The sequence below is a fragment of the Lichenostomus cassidix genome, unplaced genomic scaffold, assembly GCF_008360975.1.
Source record: "Lichenostomus cassidix isolate B80296 unplaced genomic scaffold, HeHo_3.0 HiC_scaffold_531, whole genome shotgun sequence".
Lineage (NCBI taxonomy): Eukaryota > Metazoa > Chordata > Aves > Passeriformes > Meliphagidae > Lichenostomus > Lichenostomus cassidix.
Genome location: NW_028147998.1, coordinates 1 through 12500, shown reverse-complemented (window position 1 = coordinate 12500; position 12500 = coordinate 1). Strand labels below are relative to the sequence as shown.

General features: G+C 44.8%; 2 protein-coding genes across 2 annotated transcripts; both read right to left on the bottom strand.

Annotated features, from left to right (window-relative positions):
* Positions 1 to 41: 41 nt before the first annotated feature.
* Positions 42 to 6664, bottom strand: LOC146420411 (ATP-dependent DNA helicase Q4-like). The gene is made up of 7 exons (XM_085048297.1): positions 6587 to 6664; positions 5061 to 5155; positions 1518 to 1678; positions 920 to 1094; positions 614 to 776; positions 431 to 539; positions 42 to 216 (listed from the first exon to the last, which is right to left on the bottom strand). The coding sequence occupies exons 1-7, from the start codon at positions 6662 to 6664 to the stop codon at positions 95 to 97; spliced, it is 903 nt and encodes a 300-aa protein (XP_084904423.1). The 3' UTR covers positions 42 to 94.
* Positions 6665 to 6751: 87 nt separating this feature from the next.
* LOC146420410 (ATP-dependent DNA helicase Q4-like) lies at positions 6752 to 9704 on the bottom strand (the record flags this gene model as incomplete). The annotated part of the gene is made up of 4 exons (XM_085048289.1): positions 6752 to 6957; positions 7553 to 7727; positions 9110 to 9279; positions 9575 to 9704. Coding segments are annotated over 4 exons (668 nt in total), but the record flags the coding sequence as incomplete, so codon positions are not given.
* Between the last annotated feature and the right edge of the window lie 2796 nt (positions 9705 to 12500).

Below are 12500 nucleotides of genomic sequence, written 5' to 3'. Positions count from 1 at the left end.
ATCTCCATAAAATCCCAAGAAAAATCCCCAAAATTCCCGCGAGGAAGTACCGGTGACGCTCCTGGAATATTCCAAGGAATATTCCGGAAGTTTGTCACCTCCAGGCCAGGATCTCCTCGGTGGCCAGGCGGGACAGGGAGTGGAAATCCAGGGCGAGGTGTCGCCTCCAGAAGCGCCGATCGCGGCCGTAGATCTGCGCCGGGAAACGGGGGCTGCCTGCGGGAAAAAACCGGGAATGAATTGGGAATTTTGGGGGGAAAATCTGCAATTTAGGAGAAAAAATCCCAAATTTAGGGGAGAGATCCCAATTTTTAGGGGAGAAATCTGGAATTTAGGGGGAAAATACGAAATTTAAGGATGGAAATCTCAATTAATCTCAATCCCAATCCCAATCCAACCCCAACCCCAACCCCAACCCCAAACCCCTCACCGATCCCATGGAACACCCTGGCGATGGCTCTGCCGGTGAAATCCTCATCCGGATGCGCGGCGAGGAACTTCCGGACGTCGGCGCGGATTTGCTCTTCCCAATCCTTCACCTGCCGACGGGAAAATTTGGGAATTCTCATCCCTTCGCTCTCCCTCATCCCAAAAAAATCCGGGATTCGCTCACTTTCGCCATTTCCCGTTGTTTCTCCTCCTCCTCTTCCTCGTCGTCTCCCTCGGATCCGATCCGGTCCCGCCGGAAATATTCCTGGAGAATCTCCTTGAGCTGAGAGCTTCTCCTCTCCTGCTCCTCTTCCGGAGGCTCCGGATGGAAACTTGGGAACGCCACGCTGTGCCCGGGAAATCCGCCAATCAGATGCTGGCATCCCAATCCCGATCCCCATCCCCATCCCCATCCCAATCCAATCGCAATTCCAAATCCCAATCCCAACCCCAATCCCAATCCCACGGAAAATTCCCATTTTTCCCTCACCTCTGGAAAGCCCGGAAGCACTGGCGGAGCTGCCGGAGCGCGGCCTTTTCCCGGGAAATCGCTCGGCCGTGCAGGAACTCGCAGACGGAATCCAATTCCGGCGGCTCGAGATCTCCGACGGCGCGGAAGTGGAAGGAGAGTTCATGGAATTCCACCAGGATCCCGCTTTTCCTGCCTGGGGGAGAGACGGGTGGGATTTTCCGTGAAATTCCTGTGGAATTCCCGCTGGATTCCCATGGAATTCCCGCGAAATTCTTGCGAAACTCCCACAGAATTCCCGCCGGATTCTCTGCCCATGGAATTACCGTTGAATTCCCATGAAATTCCCATGGAATTCTCACGGAATTCCCACTGGATTCCCACAAAATTCCCATGGAATTCCTGCTGGATTCCCGTGGAATTACTGTGGAATTCCCGCAAAATTCCCGCTGGATTCCCGTGAAATTCCCATGAAATTCCCGCTGGATTCCCTGCTGGATTCCCATGGAATTCCCGCCGGATTCCCACAAAATTCCCACACCGGATTCTCCACGAAATTCCCACGAAATTCTCACAAAATTCCCAAAAAATTCCCCAAAAAATCTTCCCGGGAAATCACCTTTCCGGGGATCCCACTGGAGTCGGCTGAGCTCTCGTTTCACCAGCCGAGATTCCCAACCCACGGAGTCGCTCAGGGCGACGACGTCGAATTCCACGGATCCCGGAATTCCCGAAATTCCCGAGGGATTCCTCGCCAGGAGAACCGCCAGAGGAGGAGAACTGCCGGGGGGGGAATGGTGGGAAAAAAAAATGGGAATTTTGGGGGAAAAAAAGGAGAATTTTGGGGGAAAAAATAGCAATTTTGGGGAAAAAACAGAATTTCAGGCAAAAAAACTTGGGAATTTGGGGAAAAAAGAAGAATTTGGGGGGAAAAAATGGGGAATTTTGGGGGAAAAAATGGGCATTTGGGGGGAAAAATGGGAATTTTGGGGGAAAAATAGGTATTTTGAGAAAACTGTGGGATGGGAATTCTGGGATTTGGGAAAGAAAATGGGAATTTGGGGGGAAAAAAGGGAAATTTGGGGGAAAAATGGCAATTTTGGTGAGAAAAATGGGGAATTTTGGAGAGAAAAATGGCAATTTTGGTGAGAAAAATGGCAATTTTGGTGAGAAAACCGGCAATTTTGGTGAAAAAAATGGCAATTTTGGTGAGAAAAATGGCAATTTTGGTGAGAAAAATGGCAATTTTGGTGTAAAAATGGGAATTTTGGTGAGAAAAATGGCAATTTTGGTGAGAAAAATGGCAATTTTGGTGAGAAAACCGGCAATTTTGGTGAGAAAAATGGGAATTTTGGTGAGAAAAATGGCAATTTTGGTGAAAAACCGGCAATTTTGGTGAGAAAAATGGCAATTTTGGTGAGAAAAATGGCAATTTTGGCGAGAAAAATGGCAATTTTGGTGAGAAAAATGGCAATTTTGGTGAGAAAAAAGGCAATTTTGGTGAGAAAAATGGCAATTTTGGTGAGAAAAATGGCAATTTTGGTGTAAAAATGGCAATTTTGGTGAAAAACCGGCAATTTTGGTGAAAAAAATGGCAATTTTGGTGAGAAAAATGGCAATTTTGGTGAGAAAAATGGCAATTTTGGTGAGAAAAATGGCAATTTTGGTGAAAAACCGGCAATTTTGGTGAGAAAAGTGGCAATTTTGGTGAGAAAATTGGCAATTTTGGTGAGAAAAATGGCAATTTTGGTGAGAAAAATGGGAATTTTGGTGAGAAAAATGGGAATTTTGGTGAGAAAATGGGAATTTTGGTGAGAAAAATGGGAATTTTGGTGAAAAACCGGCAATTTTGGTGAGAAAACCGGCAATTTTGGTGAGAAAAATGGGAATTTTGGTGAAAAACCGGCAATTTTGGTGAGAAAAATGGCAATTTTGGTGAGAAAAATGGCAATTTTGGTGACAAACCGGCAATTTTGGTGAGAAAAATGGCAATTTTGGTGAGAAAAATGGGCAATTTTGGTGAGAAAACCGGCAATTTTGGTGAAAAACCGGCAATTTTGGTGAAAAATGGCAATTTTGGTGAGAAAAATGGCAATTTTGGTGAGAAAAATGGAGAATTTTGGTGGGAAAAATGGCAATTTTGGTGAGAAAAATGGCAATTTTGGTGAGAAAAATGGCAATTTTGGTGAGAAAAATGGCAATTTTGGTGAGAAAAATGGAGAATTTTGGTGGGAAAAATGGCAATTTTGGTGAGAAAAATGGCAATTTTGGTGAGAAAAATGGCAATTTTGGTGAGAAAAATGGCAATTTTGGTGAGAAAAATGGAGAATTTTGGTGGGAAAAATGGCAATTTTGGTGAGAAAAATGGCAATTTTGGTGAGAAAAATGGCAATTTTGGTGAAAAATGGCAATTTTGGTGAGAAAAATGGCAATTTTGGTGAGAAAAATGGCAATTTTGGTGACAAACCGGCAATTTTGGTGAGAAAAATGGCAATTTTGGTGAGAAAAATGGGCAATTTTGGTGAGAAAAATGGAGAATTTTGGTGAGAAAAATGGCAATTTTGGTGAAAAAAATGGCAATTTTGGTGAGAAAAATGGCAATTTTGGTGAGAAAAATGGCAATTTTGGAGAGAAAAATGGCAATTTTGGTGAAAAAAATGGCAATTTTGGTGAGAAAAATGGGCAATTTTGGTGAGAAAACCGGCAATTTTGGTGAAAAACCGGCAATTTTGGTGAAAAATGGCAAATTTGGTGAGAAAAATGGCAATTTTGGTGAGAAAAATGGAGAATTTTGGTGAGAAAAATGGAGAATTTTGGTGAAAAAAAAGGCAATTTTGGTGAGAAAAATGGCAATTTTGGTGAGAAAAATGGCAATTTTGGTGAGAAAAATGGCAATTTTGGTGAAAAAAATGGCAATTTTGGTGAAAAAAAATGGCAATTTTGGTGAAAAACCGGCAACTTTGGTGAGAAAAATGGCAATTTGGGTGAAAAACCGGCAATTTTGGTTTCAAAAAATGGCAATTTTGGTGAGAAACCGGCAATTTTGGTGAAAAAACCGGCAATTTTGGTGAGAAAAATGGCAATTTTGGTGAGAAAAATGGCAATTTTGGTGACAAACCGGCAATTTTGGTGAGAAAAATGGCAATTTTGGTGAGAAAAATGGGCAATTTTGGTGAGAAAAATGGAGAATTTTGGTGAGAAAAATGGCAATTTTGGTGAAAAAAATGGCAATTTTGGTGAGAAAAATGGCAATTTTGGTGAGAAAAATGGCAATTTTGGAGAGAAAAATGGCAATTTTGGTGAAAAAAATGGCAATTTTGGTGAGAAAAATGGGAATTTTGGTGAGAAAAAAAGGGGAATTTTGGTGAGAAAGAAGCAGGAATTTTGGTGGGAAAAAGCAGGAATTGTGGGGGAAATATTGGGAATGTTGGGGAAACGGAGGTGAATTTTGGTGAAAGAGAGGAAATTTTGGGGGAAAAGCAATTGGGAATTTTGGGAGAAACCCGGAAGGGAGAGACAGGAACGAAGAAGAAGAAGAAGAAGAAGAAGAAGAAGAAGAAGAAGAAGAAGAAGAAGAAGAAGAAGAAGAAGAAGAAGAAGAAGAAGAAGAAGAAGAAGAAGAAAAGAGTGGGAGTGAATTTGTGAATTTGTGATGTTGGATGTTGGGAGTTTGGGATCGTGGGAGTCGGGAATTTTGGGATGTTGGAATTTGAGTGTCGGGATGTTGGGAGTTTGGATTTTGGGACGTTCGCCTCTGGGTTTTGAACACCGGATGTCGGCATTTCGGCATTTCGGGATTCCGCTGCCGGGTCCCCTCCCTCCGTCCCGGGCTGTCCCTGTCCCTGCCGCTGCCGGCGCCGGCCCTGCGGCGAGCTCCGCGGCTCCTCACGCCGTTCCACGCGCGCTTCCCGCGGGAATCCTCCCGGCGGATCCGCCCGGCACCGATCGGGATCGGCAATTGCCAGAAATCTCCGGGACGGGAGGAAGGACTCTGTCCCGCCCCTGCCCGTCACGTTCCACGTTGATTCCGTTTATTAAAACTTTATTACGTTTTATTGGCTAAAATCCCGAGAAAACCCGAAGAAAGCTCCCCGAAATTCCCGCGAGGAAGTGCCGGTGACGCTCCTGGAATATCGCAAGGAATATTCCGGAAGTTTGTCACCTCCAGGCCAGGATCTCCTCGGTGGCCAGGCGGGACAGGGAGTGGAAATCCAGGGCGAGGTGTCGCCTCCAGAAGCGCCGATCGCGGCCGTAGATCTGCGCCGGGAAACGGGGGCTGCCTGCGGGAAAATGTTGGGAATTTTAGGGGAAAATCCCCAAAATTTTCTTGTGTGAACTCTGGGATTTGGGATGGAATCCAAGCTGGTTTCTTTCCCAGAGCGGTTGGAAAACCAGGATGGGATTAGCGCTTCCCGCTTGGATTGACCCTCTGGAATGGGATTTTCCCAACCATTTCATTCCCAGGCGGATCCCAACCCCAATCCCAATCCAAATCCCAATAAAAATTCCAATCCCAATAAAAATTCCAATCCTAAACCTGATCCCAATTCAATTCCCACTCCTGATCCCAATGCCAATCCCATCCGATCCCGATCCCAACCCCAATCCCAATCCAACCCCAACCCCAATCCCAATCCCGATCTCAACCCCAATCCCAATCCCGATCTCAACCCCAATCTCGATCCTGATCCCCTTTTCCCAATCCCAATCCTAATCCGAATGCAATCCCAATCCCAATCCCAACCCCAATCCCAAATCGTAATCCAACCCCAATCCGACTCCCAATCCTAATCCAATCCAATCCCAATCCCAATCCAATCCCACTCCCAATCTTAACCCCAATCCCAATCCCAAATTCCAATCCCAACTCCAACCCCAATCCGATCTCAATCCCAATCTTAACCCCAATCCAATCCCAATCCCACTCCCAACACCAATCCCGATCCCAAATTCCAATCCCAGTCCCAATTCCAACCTCAGTCCCAATCCCAACCCAGCCTCAATCCCAATCCTGATCCCAATCCCAAATTCCAATCCCAACCTCAATCCCAATCTCAACCCCAATCCCAAACCAACCTCAATCTCAATCCCAACCCCAATCCCACCCCAATCCCAATCCAATCCCAACCCCAGTCCCAATCCCACCCTCAATCCCAATCCCTCTCCCACTCCCAATCTGACTCCCGATCCCAATCCCAATCCCAGTCCCAATCTCAAATTCCAATCCCACCCCATCCCAAACCCAAACCAACCTCAATCCCAATCCCAACCCCAACCCCAATCCCACCCCAATCCCAACCACAACCCCAATTCCAATCCCAACCCCACCCCAATCCCAAATTCCAATCCCAATCTCAATCTTAACCCCAATCCAATCCCAATCCCACTCCCAATGCCAATCCCGATCCCAAATTCCAATCCCAGTCCCAACCCCAATCCCGATCCCAAATTCCAATCTCAGTCCCAATTCGAACCTCAGTCCCAATCCCAACCACAACCCCAACCCCAATCCTGATCCCAATCCCAAATTCCAATCCCAACCTCAATCACAATCCCAACCCCAATCCTGATCCCAATCCCAATCCCAAATTCCAAACCCAATCTCAATCCCAATCCCAATCCCAATCCCAAATTCCACCCCCAATCCCAAGCCCAATCCAACCCCAACCCCAATCCCAAACCCCTCACCGATCCCATGGAACACCCTGGCGATGGCTCTGCCGGTGAAATCCTCATCCGGATGCGCGGCGAGGAACTTCCGGACATCGGCGCGGATTTGCTCTTCCCAATCCTTCACCTGCAGATGGAAAAATTTGGGAAATTCCTTCACCTGCCAACGGAAAAATTCTCATCCCTTCCCATTCCCTCATCCCAAAAAAATCCGGGATTTGCTCACTTTCGCCATTTCCCGTTGTTTCTCCTCCTCCTCTTCCTCGTCGTCTCCCTCGGATTCGATCCGATCCCGCCGGAAATATTCCTGGAGAATCTCCTTGAGCTGAGAGCTTCTCCTCTCCTGCTCCTCTTCCGGAGGCTCCGGATGGAAACTTGGGAACGCCACGCTGTGCCCGGGAAATCCACCAATCAGATCGCAGCATTCCGATCCCAACCCCAATCCCGAACCCAAATTCCAATTCCGATCCCAACCTCAATCCCAATCTGATCACAATTCCAATCTCCTTTTCCCAATCCCAATCCAATTCCAACCACAACCTGAATCCCAACCCCAAATCCCAATCCAATCCCAGTGCCAACCCCAATCCCAATCCCAATCCCAAATCCCAATCAGATCCCAACCCCAATCTCACCCCAACCCCAAATCCCAATCCATACCCCAATGCCAATCCCCAATCTCCAAATCAATATCAATCCCAATCCCAATCCCAATCCAAAAGGAAATCCCAATCCCAAATCCCAATCCAATCCCAAATCCCAATCTCCATCCCATTCCCTACTCTAACCCCAATCCCAATCCCAATCCCAATCCAATCCCAGTCCCAATCCCAAATCCTAATCCTATCCCAAATCCCAATCCAATCCCAAATCCCAAATCCCAATCCAATCCCAAATTCCAATTCCAATTCCAATTCCAAACCCAATCCAATCCCAATCCCACCCCAATCAGCCAATCCCATGGAAAATTCCCATTTTTCCCACCTCTGGAAAGCCCGGAAGCACTGCCGGAGCTGCCGGAGCGCGGCCTTTTCCCGGGAAATCGCTCGGCCGTGCAGGAACTCGCAAATGGAATCCAATTCCGGCGGCTCGAGATCTCCGACGGCGCGGAAGTGGAAGGAGAGTTCATGGAATTCCACCAGGATCCCGCTTTTCCTGCCTGGGGGAGAGCCGGGTGGGATTTTCCGTGAAATTCCTGTGAAATTCCTGTGGCATTCCCGCTGGATTCCCGTGAAATTCCCACTGGATTCCCTGCTGGATTCCCATGGAATTCCCGCTGAATTCCTGTGAAATTCCTGTGGAATTCCCGCTGGATTCCCACAAAAATCCCGTGAAATTCCCATGAAATTCCCACAAAATTCCCATGGAATTCCCACAAAATTCCTGTGGAATTCCTGCAAAATGGGAAATTTCATTTCCCATGAAATTCTCGTGAAACTCCTGCTGGATTCCTGTGAAATTCCTGAGAAATTCCCATAAAATTCCCATGGAATTCCCACTGGATTCCTGGGAAAATTCCCATGGAATTCCTGCTGGATTCCCACAACATTCCCACTAGATTCCCATGAAATTCCCATGGAATTCCTGGGAAACTCCCGTGAAATTCTCGCCGAATTCCCTTGAAATTCTTATGGAATTCCTGTGAAACTCCCATGAAAATTCCCATGAAATTCCCGTGGAATTCCTGCAAAATCCCTGCAGAATTCCCGTGGAATTCCCGCCGGATTCCCACAAAATTCCTACACCAGATTCCCGTGAAATTCCCATGAAATTCCCACTGAATTCCCACAAAATTCCCGCGAAATTCCTGCTGGAATTCCCGTGAAAATCCCATGAAAATTCCCATGAAATTCCTGCTGGATTCCTGGGAAAATTCCCATGGAATTCCCACAAAATTCCCACTGGAATTTCCGTGAAACTCACAAAATTCCCATTAGATTCCCACGGAATTCCCGTGAAATTCCCGCAGAATTCCAGTGAAATTCTTATGGAATTCCCGTGACACTCCCATGAAAATTCCCATGAAAATTCCCACTGGATTCCCACAAAATTCCCATGAAATTCCCATAGAATTCCTGCAAAACCCCTGTGGAATTCCCATGAAATTCCCACTGTATTCCTGCGAAATTCCCATGAAATCCTCACGGAATTCTCACAAAATTCCCACAAAATTCCCACACCAGATTCCCGTGAAATTCCCATGAAATTCCCTTAGAATTCCCACAAAGCTCCCATGGAATTCCTGTTGAATTACCACAAAATTTCCATGGAATTCCCGCTGTATTCCCACAAAATTCCTGCTCAATTCCCACAAAACTCCCATGAAATTCCTGTGGAATTCCCACTGAATTCCCACAAAATTCCCGCGAAATCCCTGCTGGAATTCCCGTGAAACTCCCGCAAAAATCCCACTAGATTCCCATGAAATTCCCACAAAACCCCTGCTGGATTCCCGAGAAACTCCCATGAAATTCCTGCAAAACTCCCGCGAAATTCCCACGAAATTCCCAAAAAATTCCCAAAATCTTCCCAGGAAATCACCTTTCCGGGGATCCCACTGGAGTCTGCTGAGCTCTCGTTTCACCAGCCGAGATTCCCAACCCATGGAGTCGCTCAGGGCGACGACGTCGAATTCCATGGATCCCGAAATTCCCGAAATTCCCGAAATTCCCGAGGGATTCCTCGCCAGGAGAACCGCCAGCGGAGGAGAACTGGGGGGAAAAATGGGAATTTTGAGGGAAAATGGGAATTTTGGGGAAAAAAAGGGAATTTTTGGGGAAAAAATGGGAAATTTGGGGGAAAAAATGGGAATTTTGGAGGAAAAATGGGAATTTTGGGAAAAGAATGGGATGGGAATGAATCAAATCCTGTCAGAATTCCGGGATTTCGGGGGAAAAAATGGGAATGTTTGGGGAAAAAATAGGATTTTGGGGGAAAAAAACGGGAATTTTGGGGGAAAAAATGGGAAATTTGGTAAAAAAACTGGGAATTTTTGGGAATTCTCACCTCTGCGCGGCTTGGCGGAGCTGCTGGGATCCTCCGGAGCAGCGGATCCGGCAGCGGGAATAGGTGGGAAGAAGCAATTCCAAGAAATTCCCGGGATGGAGATCCAGGTAGCACAGCAGAGTCTCGATGGCTGTGGGGGAGAAAGGAAAAATTGGGAATGGGTTTGGGATTTTTGGGGTTTTGGGGGTTTTTTTGGGATTTTTGGGGAGTTCTGGTGGAATTCCCACGAAATTGCCATGAAATTCCTGCGGAATTCCCGCAAAAATTCCCACAAAATTCCCCAAAAATTCCCGTGAGATTCCCGCTGGATTCCCACAACATTCCCGCAAAATTCCTGCAGAATTCTGGCAAAATTCCCACAAAAATTGCCGCAAAATTCCTGTGGAATTCCCACGGAATTCCCACAAAATTCCCATGGAATTCCTGCAAAACTCCTGTGGAATTCCCACGAAATTCCCGCTGGATTCTGGCAAAATTCCTGTGGAATTCCCACTGGATTCCCAAGAAATTCCTGCAAAATTCCTGTGAAATTCCCACAAAATTCTGGTGAAATTCCCACAGAATTCCTGCAAAATTCCTGCTGGATTCTGGCAAAATTCCTGTGGAATTCCTGCTGGATTCCTGTGAAATTCCCATGGAATTCCCGCAAAGTTACCGCAAAATTCCTGCGAAATTCCAATTGGATTCCCGCAAAATTCCCGCCAAATTCCCCAAAAATTCCTATGAAATTCCCACAAAATTCCTGTGAAAGTCCCATGGAATTCCCGTGAAATTCCTGCTGCATTGTGGTGAAATTCCGCGGAATTCCCACAAAATTCCAGCAAAACTCCTACGGAATTCCCATGAAATTCCCTCAAAATTCCCGCTGGATTCTGGCAACATTCCTGTGGAATTCCCATGAAATTCCCACAAAATTCCCATAAAAATTCCAGCAACATTCCTGTGGAATTCCCACTAAGTTCCCCAAAAGTCCCTGCAAAATTCCCACAAAATTCCCACTAGATTCCGGCAAAATTCCTGTGAAACTTCTGCTGGATTCCTGTAAAACTCCTGTGAAATTCCCATGGAATTCCTGCAAAATTCCTGCTGGATTCCTGTGAAATTGCCATGACATTCCCAGGAAATTCCCGTGAAATTCCTGCAAAACTCCTGTGAAATTCCCATGAAATTCGCACAAAATTCCCGTGAAATTCCTGAAAAACTCCAGCAAAATTCGTGCAGAATTCCCACAAAAATTCCTGCAGAATTCCTGCTGGATTGCCGCGAAACTCCCACTAGATTCCCATTAAATTTTGGTGAGAAAAATGGCAATTTTGGTGAGAAAACCGGGAATTTCGGTGAGAAAAATGGCAATTTTGGTGAGAAACCGGCAATTTTGGTGAGAAAACCGGCAATTTTGGTGAGAAAAATGGGAATTTCGGTGAGAAAAATGGCAATTTTGGTGAGAAAAATGGGAATTTCGGTGAGAAAAATGGCAATTTTGGTGAGAAAAATGGCAATTTTGGTGACAAACCGGCAATTTTGGTGAGAAAAATGGCAATTTTGGTGAAAAAAATGGCAATTTTGGTGAGAAAAATGGGCAATTTTGGTGAGAAAACCGGCAATTTTGGTGAAAAACCGGCAATTTTGGTGAAAAATGGCAATTTTGGTGAGAAAAATGGCAATTTTGGTGAGAAAAATGGAGAATTTTGGTGAGAAACCGGCAATTTTGGTGAGAAAAATGGCAATTTTGGTGAGAAAAATGGCAATTTTGGTGACAAACCGGCAATTTTGGTGAGAAAAATGGCAATTTTGGTGAAAAAAATGGCAATTTTGGTGAGAAAAATGGCAATTTTGGTGAGAAAAATGGCAATTTTGGAGAGAAAAATGGCAATTTTGGTGAAAAAAATGGCAATTTTGGTGAGAAAAATGGCAATTTTGGTGAGAAAAATGGCAATTTTGGTGAGGAAAATGGCAATTTTGGTGAAAAACCGGCAATTTTGGTTTTTAAAACCGGGAATTTTGGTGAGAAAAATGGCAATTTTGGTTTCAAAAAATGGCAATTTTGGTGAGAAAAATGGCAATTTTGGTGAAAAACCGGCAATTTTGGTGAGAAAAATGGCAATTTTGGCGAGAAAAATGGCAATTTTGGTGAGAAAAATGGCAATTTTGGTGAAAAAAATGGCAATTTTGGTGAGAAAAATGGCAATTTTGGTAAGAAAAATGGGAATTTTGGTGAGAAAAATGGCAATTTTGGTGAGAAAAATGGCAATTTTGGTGAGGAAAATGGCAATTTTGGAGAGAAAAATGGCAATTTTGGTGAGAAAAATGGCAATTTTGGTGAAAAACCGGCAATTTTGGTGAGGAAAATGGCAATTTTGGAGAGAAAAATGGCAATTTTGGTGAGAAAAATGGGAATTTTGGTGAGAAAAATGGCAATTTTGGTGAGAAAAATGGCAATTTTGGTGAAAAAAATGGCAATTTTGGTGAGAAAAATGGCAATTTTGGTGAGAAAAATGGCAATTTTGGTGAGGAAAATGGCAATTTTGGTGAAAAACCGGCAATTTTGGTTTTTAAAACCGGGAATTTTGGTGAGAAAAATGGCAATTTTGGTTTCAAAAAATGGCAATTTTGGTGAGAAAAATGGCAATTTTGGTGAAAAACCGGCAATTTTGGTGAGAAAAATGGCAATTTTGGCGAGAAAAATGGCAATTTTGGTGAGAAAAATGGCAATTTTGGTGAAAAAAATGGCAATTTTGGTGAGAAAAATGGCAATTTTGGTGATAAAAATGGCAATTTTGGTGACAAACCGGCAATTTTGGTGAGAAAAATGGCAATTTTGGTGAGAAAAATGGGCAATTTTGGTGAGAAAACCGGCAATTTTGGTGAAAAATGGCAATTTTGGTGAGAAAAATGGGAATTTTGGTGAGAAAAATGGGAATTTTGG

Coding starts and splice junctions, on each gene's coding strand:
- LOC146420411 (XM_085048297.1), bottom strand. CDS start 6,664: ATGTCCGGAAGTTCCTCGCCGCGCATCCGGATGAGGATTTCACCGGCA. Junction 1,679..5,060: donor GAGGAGATCCTGGCCTGGAG/GTGACAAACTTC, acceptor CCCCCCCGGCAG/TTCTCCTCCTCTGGCGGTTC. Junction 1,095..1,517: donor CCAGTGGGATCCCCGGAAAG/GTGATTTCCCGG, acceptor TCTCTCCCCCAG/GCAGGAAAAGCGGGATCCTG.